At 48.1% G+C, this 17,154-nt stretch overlaps 1 protein-coding gene across 2 annotated transcripts in view; it reads right to left on the reverse strand.

The window, feature by feature from the left end:
* Positions 1-1,055: 1,055 nt before the first annotated feature.
* CEP89 (centrosomal protein 89) overlaps positions 1,056-17,154 on the reverse strand; it is a 93,285-nt gene continuing 77,186 nt past the window's right edge. Inside the window, exons 17-18 of one of the 2 annotated variants that reach the window (XM_044270369.1) lie at positions 13,284-13,453; positions 1,056-4,402 (exon numbers count right to left, since the gene is read on the reverse strand). In XM_044270369.1, the coding sequence (XP_044126304.1) occupies positions 4,201-4,402; positions 13,284-13,453 (372 nt within the window). In that variant the 3' untranslated portion in view covers positions 1,056-4,200. The remainder of the gene's footprint in view (positions 4,403-13,283; positions 13,454-17,154) is intronic. The other variant, XM_044270370.1, reaches the window with a different exon arrangement.

Here is a 17,154-nt window from a genome sequence, read left to right on the forward strand (position 1 = left end):
TAGCTGATCGCCTTTCTCTGACTCCACTTTCAGCAGGGAATATATATCACCGAATAACCCGTCAGATTTTTCCATTCAGAACTCTTTATTAACCAGTTCAAGACCAGGCTATTTTCCCCCCTTTCATTCCCAGAAACAATTTTCATTTTTTTAATACGTCAGTTCGAAAGCAAGATTTTTTATTTATTTTTTAGTTTGGGTATTCAAATAATTTGTTCATTTTTCAGTGATACTCGGCTTTATTTTTATGTTATTTTAGAACTTTTAGTTGTTACTTTTTATTCTTAAAAAAAAATAAAAAATGATGTCTTCTGTCCGTCATTTTTACGGTCTCCGGGGGTGGAGCTAGAAGCTGCGGTGAGAGCTCTTGGTGGCATTTTTTTATTTTATTTTACACTGTGTTCCCTTATAAAGCCATACCCCATAAGACCTTTAAGGGGCATTCTAATATTGTATTATTATAATTTTGTATTGCCGATTTCTCCTGTAACTGGTAACAAAGCCCAGCAGCTCGTACGGTTACGTGGAACGGTCATTGCCCTTTCTTGAGCCGTATACACTGTGTTCACCGATTGCCTTATATACAGCGATCGGGAAAGTAGTGGTGGTAAAATATGGCGCCTGCCTTCTCTATGGAGAGCACGGGTGTCACCGACAACCGACTCCCTGCTCCTGGTCCCCATGCAGCTGCGGACGTTCAGAAGCATTCTTGCAGAGTTATTTGCAGACCCTCTGGACGAATTAAAAACATCTGCAAGGACTCACAATATACCAGTGGCCTTATTGGTTGTCACCCATCTACAAGAACTGGGAGTATCGGATTTGCTTAGTTATTAATACAGAACTCCAGGATGCATCACTACATGACCAGGAAAGCATGGTGACACCTGGACGCTGTGATGGCAGCCAACATTTCCATTCACCAGTATAGCCAACTTGACGGAAAAAGTCTGAGGGACCCTACTGTGGTGATCACTATGTGACACGAGGCTTTGCTCTCAGAGTGTCAGACCAATGTACAAGCAAAGACAAGAACGATAAGCAACACCATTAAAATAGAGCGCTTTAATTTAGCAAAAATAAGATAAAAGCATTGATATTCTACAAATATATTAATTGTGCAAATGTAAAAAGCATCAAGTGATTTTGGTGAAGATGTAAAAACATTCAGTGTCCAATGGAGACGTCCTATAGGAGGTGGCGTCACTCCCCGCCGATGTTATCGACACTGTAAAACCGCATACACACAGTATATACATATAGGGAAAATGCAAAGCGTCCATTGTTTCCTTGCACTGCCTTTCATAACAGCTATAGATTTCTCTATAAATTAATCTCCATCAAAAATAATAATATAGAATATTGACACTTGGTATTGGGGCAGATGTGAAAAAATGCTGCAAAGTAAGAATAGAAGTGTTAATAGTTAATTTTTATCAAATTAACAAAATGCAAAGTGAATGAAGAAAAGAGAAATCTAAATTGAAATCGATATTTCGCGCGACCTTTGCCTTCATATCAGCATCAGTTCTTCTAGAATGACTCTTGTTAGGTGTATGATTAACCAATTATATCAAACAAGTGATATCGATCTTCATTTTTTACATGTAGTACACAGTCATTGCCTGAAAGAGCTGTGCAGGAGGCTTAAAACTAGCAGAGAAACAGCCAAACTCTGCTACAAGCTGAGGTTGTGGAAGGCAGTTTCATGTCACAGGTCGTACACTATGCAACTGAGCAAAGCAACACTGACGCAAGGTAGTTAGACCGCATCAGCAAGGTCATTCCCTGACAAAGATGTCTAAGCAGACTGGGGTTTCAAGATGTGCTGGTAAAGCGAAGCACAAAACCAGACTGCATTGAAGACCGTAGACGTAGTGAAAACGTAGTGCAGCAGAGGAAAAGACACATCGCACTTCACACCCAAATCAGAAGAGCAGTGCCATTATTCAGAATTTGCAGAAACCTGGTATACCCATCTACTAGAAAGATGGCTAAGCGACTCAACCTTGCTCGAAAACATAGGAACTGTGGTGCAGAAAAATAGCAGCAGGTGCTCTGGACTGAGGAGTCAAAATGGTAAAAATTTGCCTGTAACAGAAGGCAGTTAGTTCGCTGAAGGACAGGACAGTGGTACAATAATGAGAGGAACATTGAGGCATGGTGGAGGTTCCTGGCCAGTTTGGGGCTGCATTTCAACAAATGGAAGCTGGGGATTTGGTCAGGAATAATTGTGACCTCAGGGAGGTGTCCGATCGGCTCCAAATTTTGTCTACAGCAGGACAACAACCTCCAACATCCAGCCAATGTCATTAAGAATTATCATCCGTATAAAGAAGAACAAGGAGTCCTGGAAATGATGATATGGCAGAGCCCTGATCTCAACATCATCCAGTCTGTCTGGGATGACATGAAGAGACAGAAGGATCTGAGCAAGCCTTCATCCACGGAAGATCTGGGCTTAGTTCCCCCAAGATCCCTGGAACAACTTCCCTGCCGAGTTCCTTCAAAAAAGGGTGGTCAAGTGTATCTAGAAGAACTGAAGGCAAAAGGTGGTCGCACCGAATATTGATATGATATCGATTTTTCTGTTTTGTTCATTCACTTTACAGTTTGTTACTTAAGAAAAAAATAAAACTAACACTATTTTTTGAAAGAATCTTTACTTTCCAGCCTTTTCCCACAATTGTCTACATCGTTTGCGTATTGCACAGATTATGACCCTTCCCTGTTTAGTCTAACACTTTGGCCTTAAAACGCGTTTCCCCAGAAGTAATAAAACCTGTCCATGTGCTCATAAATGCTCCTCTGCTCTCGGTTCTCGCTCATTAGAGCAGAAGTTTGTGCTTCAGAGCTGCTCTGCCTCCTGTGGAGCCGAGCACAGGAATTCTGAGGACTATGGGTTGCTGCTGTAACACTGGTCACCCAAAGATTTCCAATGACAACTAAGGCAAAACCATTCCAGCTACAGCCTCCAGAGATCACAGATCATACGGATTGCCTTCACATAGCTTCTCGGGAGCCACAAATGTAGATGGGTTTTAAAACTACTCCGACACACAGCCTACGGAAAGCTATACAATGGCATCTCAGCTGTCAAACCCATTACCATACCACAAGGCCTGAAAGACCAATAGCCGTTTTTCAAAGTAATTTAGTGCTTCTAATTATGAAAATAGTACCCTTTATATAATTTTTGCTTCTATGTGTCTCCATTGGTGCTGTTGGGGGCAGACTGTGGTTAGAATCGGTCTCCTTCCCCCTCTGGCAGCTGACAATATGGTCCCTTCTTACTTCCCCTGCAGAAGCAGTCTCCTCAGCTACACTGCCATGTTACTGCTTAGACTGCCTGGGCAGAAAGCTATTGCTATTGAAGAGAGGACCACTATGTAGAGACCTGGCTGTGCGGAGCATGAGGGGACATGCAAGTCCAGCAGCACTCAGCTCAATAGATGTGCGCATTGCGCTGCATTACATTGCGAACACTAGGCGGCATCCTACCATGTAAGTAAATATGTCACAGCTCTTCACTGGAGCATTTGTAAACCGCATTGAAATATCAAACATTATATTATTATTATTATAATTTACGATCTATACATGAATAGGAGATTTAAAGGGGTTTTAGGCTTGGTCATCGATATCAGATTAGTAGGGGTACACCTCTTGGGACCCCCAATGATCAGCTTTTTAAAGTGGGTGAGAGCCACAACCTCTTCTTTGGGCCTCTGATGTCGCATTCATCGGTTAAATGGCCTCACTTCAGTCCTACTGAACGGAATGGGACTGAGCTGCAATACCAAGCATAGCCACTATACAATCTATAGCGCTGCGCCAGGTAAAACAATGAAGTGGCCGTGTCGCTCGACGATCGTGGGTGAAGGGGGCGGGTGCTGGACCACCGCCAACCTGATATTGCTGAGCTATCCTACAGTTGGGTCATCAATATTCAGCCTCGGAAAACCCCTCTAATGGTGGGAGCACCCCTGTAATCTGCTAATTATAGAAAGTATTACCTGATTTCAGCTGCAAATCCGATCAGATATTCAATGTCAAACATTTTAAGAACCTAGGAAAGCTTGGCGACAACTCTGATGGCCGCCATATTGGTTGTCACCCAGCTTTCGCAGGACACAGATTTTATAGAATATGTACAGGTGATTTGTCTATGACACGTTTTCGTTCTCTCCGATCATTGGACTACTTCAAGGGGTCATCGCCATGGGACGAGGAGTTCACGTCGCAGTAACTGAAGCTGTATCCGACGATGGAGTCCTGCTGGAGAAAGAAGTCGCTGCCTCCCGGGTTTTTCTGTCTCATGGCGGCGTGTAAACGCGTTTTCAGCTCTTTGTTGTCATTAGCCGCCGACTCCCAGATGACTTCTAGCTGTTCTTCCACTTGTCTGCAAGAAAGAAAATATATGTGCTGGTGTCAGAAAGTGAGCTGAAAGTACAATCAGGCTTCTTCCGGCTGCTGCTATTTGCAGCTCGTTCAGGCGGCCTCGTGAGGTTTTACGGAAAATCATTTGTCTGCACGCGGAGAAACAGCGCAGCATGAAAACCACACGGCTCTTTGTGATAATCTCTGTATTACCAGCATTTCCAGCCCAATTCTCTAGAAAATAGATGCCCACGAGTCGCCTGTTTCTTCTAAAACGGGATTTAGAGATTTTTAGTGTCCTCTGCTTCTGGGCTCCCTTACAGCTTACACCCAACTTTCCCACATACAGATTTTACCGCATAGGCCGCTGTAATAGTGCGCCACAGCATAGGTGTGCCTCACCAATACAGGAACCAACCCTAAGAGCCACCGGCTGCACTACGTTTTTTTCCTGCAGAGTAAAAATAATATTTTTATGTGGTCTTTTTATGAGTGTTTTTTTAGATGCGGAGGAGTACGAAAGTTGCAGTAATTCAAATAAATAATATGTCGCCGTACATAACGATAAGAGGCGGCGATTTATGCAGGAAGCCATTACTAGTCTACTCTGTATCCGTCTTCCAGGAATAAATAGCTAATTTTAGACATTAAAAAATCTGACATCATACACTAAACATAAGACTGAATCCCTACCTTTCTTAAAGCACCCGTCCCCTCTGTGATGTCACATGTGCCGCAAGGGGAGCAGGTCACCGCTGCGGTGTTCATGCCCCCACCGAATCCATCAACTGTGCAGGTCGGCCATGTCTGGAGGTCTGAATAGCTCTTGGACGAGCCCTTTAAGCTGGGTTCAGATCACGTCAAAACACCATACAGTAAGGCCTCATGCACACGACCGTTCATTTTTTTACGGTCCGCAAACCGCGGTTCCCCAAAAAACGGAAGCCGCCCGTGTGCCTTCCACAATTTACGGAACGGGCGGCCCATTGTAGAAATGCCTATTCTTGTCCTCAAAACGGACAAGAATAGGACATGTTCTATTTTTTTTTTGAGGGGCCACGGAACGGAGCAACGGATGTGGACAGCACACGGAGCGCTGTCCGCGTCTTTTGCTTCCCCATTGAAGTGAATGGGTCCGCACCTGAGCCGCAAAAACGGCAGCTCGGATGTGGATCCAAACAACGGTCGTGTGCATGAGGCCTAAAAGGTCTTTAATCTGTGGCTCTCCAGCTACTGGGAAACTAAAACTTCTAGAATGCCCCGACAAGCAATTGCTGGGAGTTGTAGTTTCGCAACAGCTAGAATGCCATAGCTATGACATGGAATGTGGGGGGTTAGAAATGCTGGGAGTTGTGGTTTCACAAAAGCTGGGGTGCCAAGAGTTTTAGACCTCTGCCCTAAAGCTAGGTCATGGAGTATGGGCTAGAAATGCTAGGAGTTGTAGTTTCATGACTCTTGGAGCACCACAGGTTGTAGACCTTTTCCCCAATAGCTATGCCATAGAGGGTGCGGAAGAAATGCTGGGAGTTGTAGTTTCATGACTCCTGGAGAACCACAGGTTGTAGACATTTACCCTACAGCTAGGACATGGAGTGTGAGATATCAATGCTAGGAGTTGTAGTTTCCGGACTCTTGGAGCACCAAAGGCTGTACATATTTACCCTACAGCTAGGACATGGAGCGTGGGGTAGAAATGCTGGGAGTTGTAGTTTCCGGACTCTTGGAGCACCACAGGCTGTAGACCTTTACCCTACAGCTAGGACATGGAGTGTGGGGTAGAAATGCTGGGAGTTGTAGTTTCCGGACTCTTGGAGCACCACAGGCTGTAGACCTTTACCCTACAGCTAGGACATTGAGTGTGGGGTAGAAATGCTGGGAGTTGTAGTTTCCGGACTCTTGGAGCACCACAGGCTGTAGACCTTTACCCTACAGCTAGGACATGGAGCGTGGGGTAGAAATGCTGGGAGTTGTAGTTTCCGGACTCTTGGAGCACCACAGGCTGTAGACCTTTACCCTACAGCTAGGACATGGAGCGTGGGGTAGAAATAGTTCTCTAACGTCTGAAGTCACATTTTTTTTGTTCCGTTTTCTTCGCTCAGGGAGGCAGGGACCATGTAATCTCCTCTCCGCAGTGCTGACACTCTCTCGGTGATCTGATGGACAGGGACCCTCTGTCAGCGTGTGAGTGAATAATGACTGGTGCTCCGCCGTCGTCTGCTGGAGGATACAATGGTAGAGAACGCCGTGTACTCGCTGTGCTGTTCTATCAGGACGAGCAGCACAGGAACAGTAATTTGCTTCATTTCTACAGTAACGTCTAAGCATTCTGCGCTCTGGGCAATTACCAAATTACTTCTACACTGAGTGTTCACAATCAGCAGACAGGCGGCATTATGGGGAGGCTTTCCTTATATACATTTCTGATGTGGCGGGGGGGGAGATCATGCAAGGTGCTCTTATAGCGCTATTCCAATGGATGCACAGGCCATCGCTAAACAGTCACTTGGGTGAGCCGATCCGCTGAGCGTATGTAGCGGACTCCCCCCTCGGTCGGAACGCAGGGCAGCTGTGTCTGTATAACGCTAGGTCTGCATATAGCAGATGTTCCAAGGGGCCAAATGTGACCTACGGGGGCAGCCTCACACTACAAGTGCAATCTGCTTATATCATTTCCCCCCAAAAAAAGCGGCGCCAGATGCTGCTGTTTATTTCCTGGGGAGAACCCGAGGCTCCATCATTCAGGCAGCATGCCAAGGAACAGTGATGTCCGTCGGGGGTACACGTTCAGTGCGGGGTCAGCGGGTACACGTTCAGTACGGGGTCAGCGGGTACACGTTCAGTACGGGGTCAGCGGGTACACGTTCAGTACGGGGTCAGGGGGTACACGTTCAGTACGGGGTCAGGGGGTACACGTTCAGTACGGGGTCAGGGGGGTACACGTTCAGTACGGGGTCAGCGGGGTACACGTTCAGTACGGGGTCAGCGGGTACACGTTCAGTACGGGGTCAGGGGGTACACGTTCAGTACGGGGTCAGGGGGGTACACGTTCAGTACGGGGTCAGGGGGGTACACGTTCAGTGCGTGTAGTACGGGGGCAGGGGTACACGTTCAGTGCGTGTAGTACGGGGGCAGGGGTACACGTTCAGTGCGTGTAGTACGGGGGCAGGGGTACACGTTCAGTGCGTGTAGTACGGGGGCAGGGGTACACGTTCAGTGCGTGTAGTACGGGGGCAGGGGTACACGTTCAGTGCGTGTAGTACGGGGGCAGGGGTACACGTTCAGTGCGTGTAGTACGGGGGCAGGGGTACACGTTCAGTGCGTGTAGTACTGGGGCAGGGGGTACACGTTCAGTGCGTGTAGTACGGGGGCAGGGGTACACGTTCAGTGCGTGTAGTACGGGGGCAGGGGTACACGTTCAGTGCGTGTAGTACGGGGGCAGGGGTACACGTTCAGTGCGTGTAGTACGGGGGACAGGGGTACACGTTCAGTGCGTGTAGTACGGGGGCAGGGGTACACGTTCAGTGCGTGTAGTACGGGGGCAGGGGTACACGTTCAGTGCGTGTAGTACGGGGGCAGGGGTACACGTTCAGTGCGTGTAGTACGGGGGCAGGGGTACACGTTCAGTGCGTGTAGTACGGGGGCAGGGGTACACGTTCAGTGCGTGTAGTACGGGGGCAGGGGTACACGTTCAGTGCGTGTAGTACGGGGGCAGGGGTACACGTTCAGTGCGTGTAGTACGGGGGCAGGGGTACACGTTCAGAGTGCGTGTAGTACGGGGGCAGGGGTACACGTTCAGTGCGTGTAGTACGGGGACAGGGGTACACGTTCAGTACGTGTAGTACGGGGGCAGGGGTACACGTTCAGTGCGTGTAGTAACGGGGGGCAGGGGTACACGTTCAGTGCGTTGTAGTACGGGGGGCAGAGGTACACGTCAGTGCGTGTAGTACGGGGGCAGGGGTACACGTTCAGGTGCGTGTAGTACGGGGGGCAGAGGTACACGTTCAGTGCGTGTAGTACGGGGGCAGGGGTACACGTTCAGTGCGTGTAGTACGGGGACAGGGGTACACGTTCAGTGCGTGTAGTAACGGGGACAGGGGGTACACGTTCAGTGCGTGTAGTACGGGGCAGGGGGTACACGTTCAGGTACGGGGGCAGGGGTACACGTTCAGTACGTGTAGTACGGGGGCAGGGGTACACGTTCAGTACGTGTAGTACGGGGGCAGGGGTACACGTTCAGTACGTGTAGTACGGGGGCAGGGGTACACGTTCAGTCGTGTAGTACGGGGGCAGGGGTACACGTTCAGTACGTGTAGTACGGGGGCAGGGGTACACGTTCAGTACGTGTAGTACGGGGGCAGGGGTACACGTTCAGTACGTGTAGTACGGGGGCAGGGGTACACGTTCAGTACGTGTAGTACGGGGGCAGGGGTACACGTTCAGCACGTGTAGTACGGGGGCAGGGGTACACGTTCAGCACGTGTAGTACGGGGGCAGGGGTACACGTTCAGCGCGTGTAGTACGGGGGCAGGGGTACACGTTCAGTAGCGTGTAGTACGGGGGCAGGGGGTACACGTTCAGTACGTGTAGTACGGGGGCAGGGGTACACGTTCAGTGCGTGTAGTACGGGGGCAGGGGTACACGTTCAGTGCGTGTAGTACGGGGGCAGGGGTACACGTTCAGTACGTGTAGTATGGGGTAATACAGGGGCAGGAGTATATGCTCAGTACATATAGCATCGGGGTAGTATTTGGGCAGGAGTACTTGTTTAGTACATATAGCATCAGTATACTAGGAGACAATACAATGGAGTTGGAGCTCTTTCAGCTTTCTCCATGAGGCTGCGACCCGCTGGCGCAATCACTTGACACGTCGGGTCTGGTGTGTGGTGGGCATCTTATGAAACTTGGGATCGGCTGGCGGGATGTGTAATCATATTGATTTTGCTGCAGCTTCCAGTGATGGATTGCTCTTATCTGAATCCACAATACTTTCTTCCTCCGAGGCTCTCAGAGATAATAGAAAATGATGTACATAATCTACTTCCAGAGTGACAAGGAAAACACACAAACCCATCGCCGATCACCGGCAGACTGCCTCGATTTTGTGGAAAATCATAATAGAGAGAAAACATAAAAAATAAATAATAAGAGGACGTTTATGGCGTCTTTTATAAGAACTAAATAAATGGTGACTGTATGAACACAGCTCGCCTGGAACAAAAGGCAACAGATCGGATATAACCGCAGCGCATTAGCCCAGACAACACGGATGCCATTGCTAGGAGATGCTCTGGAAATTAATTCAGCCTAGCAGTGTGCATGGAAGGCCAATAACAGGCACACGGACCAAACACTGAGCCTTCATGGACATTTTCACAAATGAACCACTGACCATCCCGAGGCCCCCGCAGATCAGCTGTTTGAGAAGGCACCGGAGCTCCTGTTCATCAGTCACACGACCTAGGCGCAGCTCAGCCCCCTACAAGTGAATGGGGCTCAGCGGGATACAAAGCGCAGCCGCTATACAATGGACTGCGCTGTGCTTGGTAAACTTATGAGCTCACAGGAGCGCCAGTGCCTTCTCAAAACAGCTGATCGGCGGGGATCCCGGATGTCGGACCTTCGCCGATCAGTACTGATGAGCTATCCCGAGGAGAAGAAAAAAAATAAAAAAATCTCACAAAACCGTTTTAAAAGCCATTTACTAACAAAATAAGCAAAGTCACCTAGAAATACAAAGTTTGGTTCAACTTTGCACTGGTTCACTAAATGCAGGCTGCAGTGTAAAGAATGGAAGGTTTCCTTCTGGTTGCCATGGCAACATTCAGGGTAATCTCTACATGTTCTCCCATAATCTATGCTGGAGGTACATAATATGACACGTGGAGTTTTGCAAGCTTGCAGATGCCCCTCCCCTATGGCGTGGACATGCTCCCACAGGAGCTTGCCCAAAGCAGACAACGCCTCTACTCCTAGAATCAATACGTATCCCCTATCCACAGATTACAGGGTAAATGCCTGATAGCCGAGGGTCCGACCTCTGGGATGCCCCACTGTTCTGAACAGACTGGTGGTCGGGCACGTGCACTGCCGCTCTGTTCACAGTCTATGGGACGGATGGAGTTACGGCGCAGACAAGGGCTGTAATACAGAGGTGTTGTGGGGGCAGGGAGATGGGTTACTCTCCACTACACCACGGGGAAGTTTTTGATACCACTTGATATATGTGACATAACGGGGCACGGGCCATGAGGTCATCAAGGGACGGCTCCTGGAACTGCATAATTAAGGACGGAAAATCCCGGAATGTACTCCTATACGCCACTGGAATCAGAGGGAACCGTGTTCTTATGCCAGGATGAGAAATCGGGAGATGAATATGGATGGCGGCTTCTCGTATTTATTAAAGAACGCAGAATTGAGCCTTTGTCTGAGAGAACAGGATAATCACACGGATCAGGTTCCTAACGGGCTCATTACTTCTGCTCGGCTCTTGGAAGAATCCCTTTGTAATAAGCAATTCTCATTTTAAAGGAAACTCAACCCTATGATCGAGGAGAAGACGAAGAGCAATAACGGACGACTGCGATGCTAGATCATCCTAGTCACACGCACCAGTAAGTCAATCGCCAGCAGCCATCATGGCTTTGCTACATCTAGGACCTGTCAGTTGTATCATAAAAGTCAGATCTGTGCGGGTCCAGCAATGGAGAGCCCTCCCCAGTCTGTGCCACTCAAGGGGGTCCAAGTGGTCAAGTCCTAAGGGTCCCCATTCCTAAGGGCACCATCCCAGCGATCTGAGCTGGAGATCCCTGGAGAAGCACCACTTTTAACTCTATCCACGTCCTAAGGAAGAGCAGGCAGCCATGAGCCCTCTGCCCTGCTCTTCTGAAGGCCACAAGCCTGCGAGCCACAAAATGTGATCCCGGCGCACGGGAAATGACATCACTGTACCTTGTATATTATTTTCTGGAGAAAAAGGGAACAACTATTTAAGATGATTTGCGAAATTTGGCTGCTCAATAAAAAATGCCCACTTTTATTGTTTTCTAGGGGGTGCAAAGGAGGCATTACTAATTTGTAGGGGGCTCATTTTATGTGTACTGGGCACAAAGGAGGTGAATATCACTGTGCTGGGGCAAAAGGAGGGCATTATTACTGTCAAAGCCACGTTATTGCTGTTTAGGGAGCACAAAGGCGACATTATTACTAAGCGAATGCACAAAAATGCCATTATGACCATGCAGGGCCTAAAATGGGCAACATTACTGTATAAACCTTGTAATACCCAGCTCACCGGCACTCCGGTAGAGGTGGCTACTATCGCACGGATTCTGTCCCGGCCTGGGCTCCAGTTAGGACCAACGCCTCTCCATAACTTTGGCGTATCCAGCGCCACTTCCTAATGTAAGAATCCTTGCATTTAGACCATTTTGTACGCCTAAAACAGGCACAGTATTGGGGGTGGCAGGATGGTGGGAGGATAATGGAGAAGTAGGAACCTAAGATGCCGGTGTGACAAACTCTGCAGAGACAAGATGACTGAAAGAAGTCATCATGGCGGTCTGGTCTGAATGGAGAAGATGAGGAAAGAGAACGTCTACTTCAAGGTATGTGGTGTAGTGTTGTGTTCTCCCATATGTTTGGTAGTGAAGAATGTAATTCAAAAAGCAGTAGTTTGGTCCTAATGTGGTGTCAGTCATTTTCAGAGGAAGATTAGCTGGCTGCACTATTCAGAGGCTTACAACAGAGTCTACGACCGCGGCATGGAAACAGCCTTCTTTTGTTAACATTTATCACTGTTGCTTCTGAGGGGGTTCTCGGTTTGAACTTCTTATTTCTAGGGGGCACTTGGAGTGAGAAGGTTGAAAACCACTGCTATAGACAGTAGAAAGAGGGAGGAAATGGAGTAACGAGGATTCAGAAGAAGAAGAGGAGGTTGAAGGGGTGGAGTAAGGCCGGATTCACACATCCAGATTCTGGACATGTTTCCCAGCCCGTCTGGGGGCTTAATGGCCTTAACCTACAACATTATAGATCCCTATGATCTTGTAAGTTTGGGTCATTAAACTTGTGGCTGGGCAAGCAAACATGTAAAAATAAACGAACATGAGTCATCCAGCCTTACGCATGTCTACAGAATCAGACTACACCGGGTTTGTTTGTAGTCTGTAACCATGGAGACACACTGGACTACATAAGGTATACATAAAATGGTAGATTTTTCTCATTAAGACTTTTTGCAAAGTGTTTTTATTTTTTTAGATAAAAAAAACGGATTGAAAAGCATTAGTAGTTCTAGTGGCCTTTCCATAATCAGGATACAGCAGCCCAGGGGGCGGGGAAGTTGACATCTTCAGCAGCAGCTTTCCTGACAGATTACAAGCCTAGCCTGTCCACAGATTTGAAGGGTAGCAGAAAATATATTCTTAGTGTAAGCAGTGATTATGGCTACTACTTCCTGCAAGAAGAAAAAAAAATTCTGGAGAATTGAGAAGAGCAGCGAGATCCGACGCACGGTCCACATCACCGCTGGAATCAATCAACCAATTAACTGCTCCTTAGTCCCAATGAAGTCACTTCCCTTGTGCTCCTTCATATCTACCATGCACTAAGTAGCACTCGCATCCTATCAGCAAGATGTGCGGCCAGGATGTAAGTACCAAGCCCCGGGTCACTGTAGACTTCACCATGCAAAAGGAGCCCCCGCGTCCTCGGTGAAGAAGGCACATTTGATCCTCATCTTTGGACATTTCTTTTGGAGGGGTGGAGGGGAGGAAAGCCTCCATTTGCTGCATGCACGTCCACAGCAGATAGGACTTAGATGAAAAAGAAGAATGCAGCTGCTTTCCTCCTCCTACCAGTCACATCTAATTGGTCTGTTTTGTTCTGTCAGCGACTTACCTTTTCTGCTGCAAGACTTCGCTGAGGGTTTGCTGCCTGTCTTGAAGCAGCCAGCGGAGATACTTCATTTCTCGCTGGTACTGGGCTGCCTTCCCTGCAAAGTCTTCCTCCTGCTCCGTCAGCTTGTGAGTGATGCCTTGCACGGTGCTCGCAGCCTTCTTTCTGTACACCTGTAAGCAGTGAAGGATGACAAGCGGATCTTACTGGCAGGATGACAACCTGGCATCGTCCGTCGCTTCCCCAGCTGATGCTCGGTGACGTCTTGCTGACCCCCTAAAGTCAGGTATGTCAGCCATACATAATCCTATAAACCCCCCCACCCCCCATCATCATCCCCCCCCCAGTCTCTCGTCTGCTATTAATACACTCAATGCAATGCCAGGTAATAAAGCGCTGGAGGAACTGAACATTAATTGCATTATTTTGGAAGAGGGGTTAATTGCTTGATGCTCGTACTGATGAAGATTCATTCTCTGTGCACGGGTCCACACACAATACAGGACTATGTTTTATTAATGGCAGCATCGCTTGCAGTATTTAACAGCTGGTTCACTAGTAGAGTGCATGCTACAAGTAGGCTGTAATCTGGGAGGCAGACGGGATTTAGCCTTGGGATAGAGCTGCGGTCATAGCCATTTAACCTGTCTGCTGCTGGAGAGGCGGGGGGGGAGGATAAAGCGGTGACCCACAGGACAGTCAAGCTAAGAAAGGCCATCTTAGTTGCGACCAATAGGTTGGTCAATACAGTCCCTTCAAGGGATGCCTCACCCACCAGCTTTCCGAGAGTCCTCAACCATCGCTATGCAATCTCAGAAAGCTGGGTGAGAAACCGTAACGGCTGCCAAATCCAGCACCCAGCTTTCCCAAAAAATAGGGATACAGATAAGATACAAAAAAAAAAATATTCTACTAACAGCGCAGTATGTCCTTCTGCTGGGACTGTGGTTTTTAAAAGGGTTTCCAAAATTAGAAAAATGGTTTTGATTTCCAGCGAACGCATCTCTTTTGTCCATACCCACTTGAAAAAGCTGCACTACCAGACCCAGCCCACGGACCGGAGTGGCTCTGCGGGGCTATGTGCACAGGTCATGGATTTGAAGAGGATTTGGCGCTTGTGTTGGACGCTCTGATTTCATCATATGATGACCCTGGCTCTGGCATATAACGAAAAATAAGACACCTGGAGAGCGGCACCTGGTTATATTTGAGTTCAACCAATAGCCAAGACCAACATATGCAGTGACCATCCCTCTGGGACCCCCACCGAGCCTGAGAATGAAGGGCCCACAGGGCTGGTGTAGTGATGAATATATATATATATATATATATATATATATATATATATATTTTTTTATTTTTTCTCAGCACCTGTGCGGGAAACTGGTGCCGGCCACTATTCTTCCGAATGGAGCCTTGCTGCAGTTACCTGCACCGCCCAGCAACTAGTCAGGTGCCAGTAACGGGGGCTCAGGGCTACACCAGGGCGGTGTCCCCTTCATACTCAGGATCAGTGGGGGCATATTCTAACAAAGTAAGGTGGGAATAGCCCTTTAATAAACTTATTCCTAGGCCAATCTTCCAGTTCTGTGACCTTATTACATGACCGCATCCATTTTGCGGTCAGCATATTGCGGATCCACAAAACACCGATACGGGCCAGGTGCGTCCCACATTTTGCAGATCAGCATGTACCACCCTTTCTCAGAAAAAACTATATATTTTTTTATGTTCCATTTATTTTTATTTTTTGTGGGCCGTAGATCGGACACACGGATGTGGACAGCTTTTGTGGCCGCACTGAAATAACCGAGTCCGCACCTGATCAGATGCGGATGGAAAATACGGTGTGAATGCTCCCTTAACAGTGTCAATTCTTCACCGTTGTCAAGTTCTCTGCTTGTTGTCAGTGAATAATAACATCCCTGTTCATCTCGAGATCTGCTCCAGAAGAAAAAAGAAGCAATAGTTCCATTCACTTGCAGCAAGCATAAACGCAAAACATATTAAAAGAATCTCATCTGCGGCTGGATAAACACTGTAGACTGGAGCACCACTGCCGTTGGTCAGGTGTCGGACCCTCAAAAATCACGAGCTTCGTGTGCCAGTCTTTAAAAAATAATAATAATAATAGCTGGAGTGGTTTGCACCTCTTGATAAACTTGGATTATTTTGGACTGCCTGAAAGTCTGAAAATGAAATCCACGTTTCCCACAAAAAATAGAAAATGGTGTATCTTTCAACCTAACACAGCCAAACTAATAAACCACACACCCACTCCAGTGACCACGTCCACTTTTCTACCTTCTGACGAGCATGGTGCAAATAGTGACATTTTTGCACAGGCGCCGATTTCGCCAATTTTTGGAGCAGTTTACATAACAACTAGTGTAAATGGGCCTCTCTGCCTTGCAGCAACCCCTGCTCACTGTGAGGGACGCTGTGACCACCGGCTGACTCTCAGAGAGTCTGAAGAGCTCGCACACTCTCAGGGACCCAAAAAGGCAGAGGGTTTTGCCTTACTCACTTATGTGATCCCCCGCCAACAGTGCCTCCGTTTCCAGAGCTGTAGCAACGACGCTCCCGACTACCCGACATGGTCGCTGCAGCCAGTCCCTGGTGTCAGTGGTCACGTGGGGCAGTCAGAAACATCACAGCTGCATACAGACAGGCACTGCAACAAAGACGTCCCCGACTACCATGATGACCAGCGATTATGTCGGGTAGTCAGGAGTGGCATTACAAGGAGAGGAGCAACAGGAAAACCCTAATTCACACGTCAGTGCCCGTTCTGGATTCGCAAAGGTCCAACTTCAGGGTTTGAGTCAGTGCTTTTTCATCATGGTTGATGCTCCCAAGGGCGATGTGGCTGCTGTGGGGGTCAGGCAGAGAAGGGGTCCCAATTCCCATTTGCTACCTGTTCCAGAGGAACTGTATCATGAGAAAGGAGGGGTGGTGGGAATTTGGCTGAAGGGTCATGGTAAGGGGAAGTGGAGTAAGAAAATTGACAGACCCAGTGCCATAAAGGGAGGCCCATTTTGAGGTGCACTATGGGGCTGCCTCTCGTACGTCCACCTCTGTAATGGAGCTCTAGATCAACCAATGTGGTGTTTATGTCATGGTGCTACAAATAGTACATAATCGGGGTGAGTATACCGCCAGACATGTACAACAAGCTTGTATGCAGATCTAGGCAAAAAATAATGTAACCTGTGACAGAGGCTCCAGCGCCGTACTGTGGGGTCCTGCCCTCCATGCCCCTGGTAGTACTGGATGCCTCCAATCTTACAATGTTTTTCTTTTTAAAGCGCATCGAAAATGAAAATCGAAGCAACTTTGCAAATAGTCTTGAAGGCAAATCTTCCCCCGTTTCGTGTCTACAGCTCCCATGCAGATCCTAGGTCAGACGGAAAGGAGCCTGACTGCGGGATCAGACAACAGGAGGCTTGTTTGTAGTCTGTAACCATGGAGACGCACAGGTCTGCACTGGAGCTATAGATACAAAACAAAACCAATTAAAGAGATTTTAATTGGTTAGGCAAGGTCTACACTGGCCACGCGACACCCGTTGTGCCCAGGATCTCTGAGTAGCGGTGATCCCATAGAAATAAATAAGATTGCCGCGGCAGTCGCAAGAAATTCAGCCGTGTTGGATTTCTTTCGATTGCCGCGCCGTTCCCATTCATTTCTATGGGATCACCGCTTCTCCGAGATCCTGTCTGGGACAGGTGTCGCCGTGTAGCCCTTGCCTAATTCTGGTAAATATAATGATGACCTATCCTCAGGTCATCGTTATCAGATTGGCGGGAGTTCAAGTCCCGACACCTCCACTGATCAGCTGTTACAGGGAGCCTCTGAACACAGCGCCGTACCT

The sequence above is a fragment of the Bufo gargarizans genome, chromosome 10 (assembly GCF_014858855.1).
Source record: "Bufo gargarizans isolate SCDJY-AF-19 chromosome 10, ASM1485885v1, whole genome shotgun sequence".
NCBI classification, from domain to species: Eukaryota; Metazoa; Chordata; class Amphibia; order Anura; family Bufonidae; genus Bufo; species Bufo gargarizans.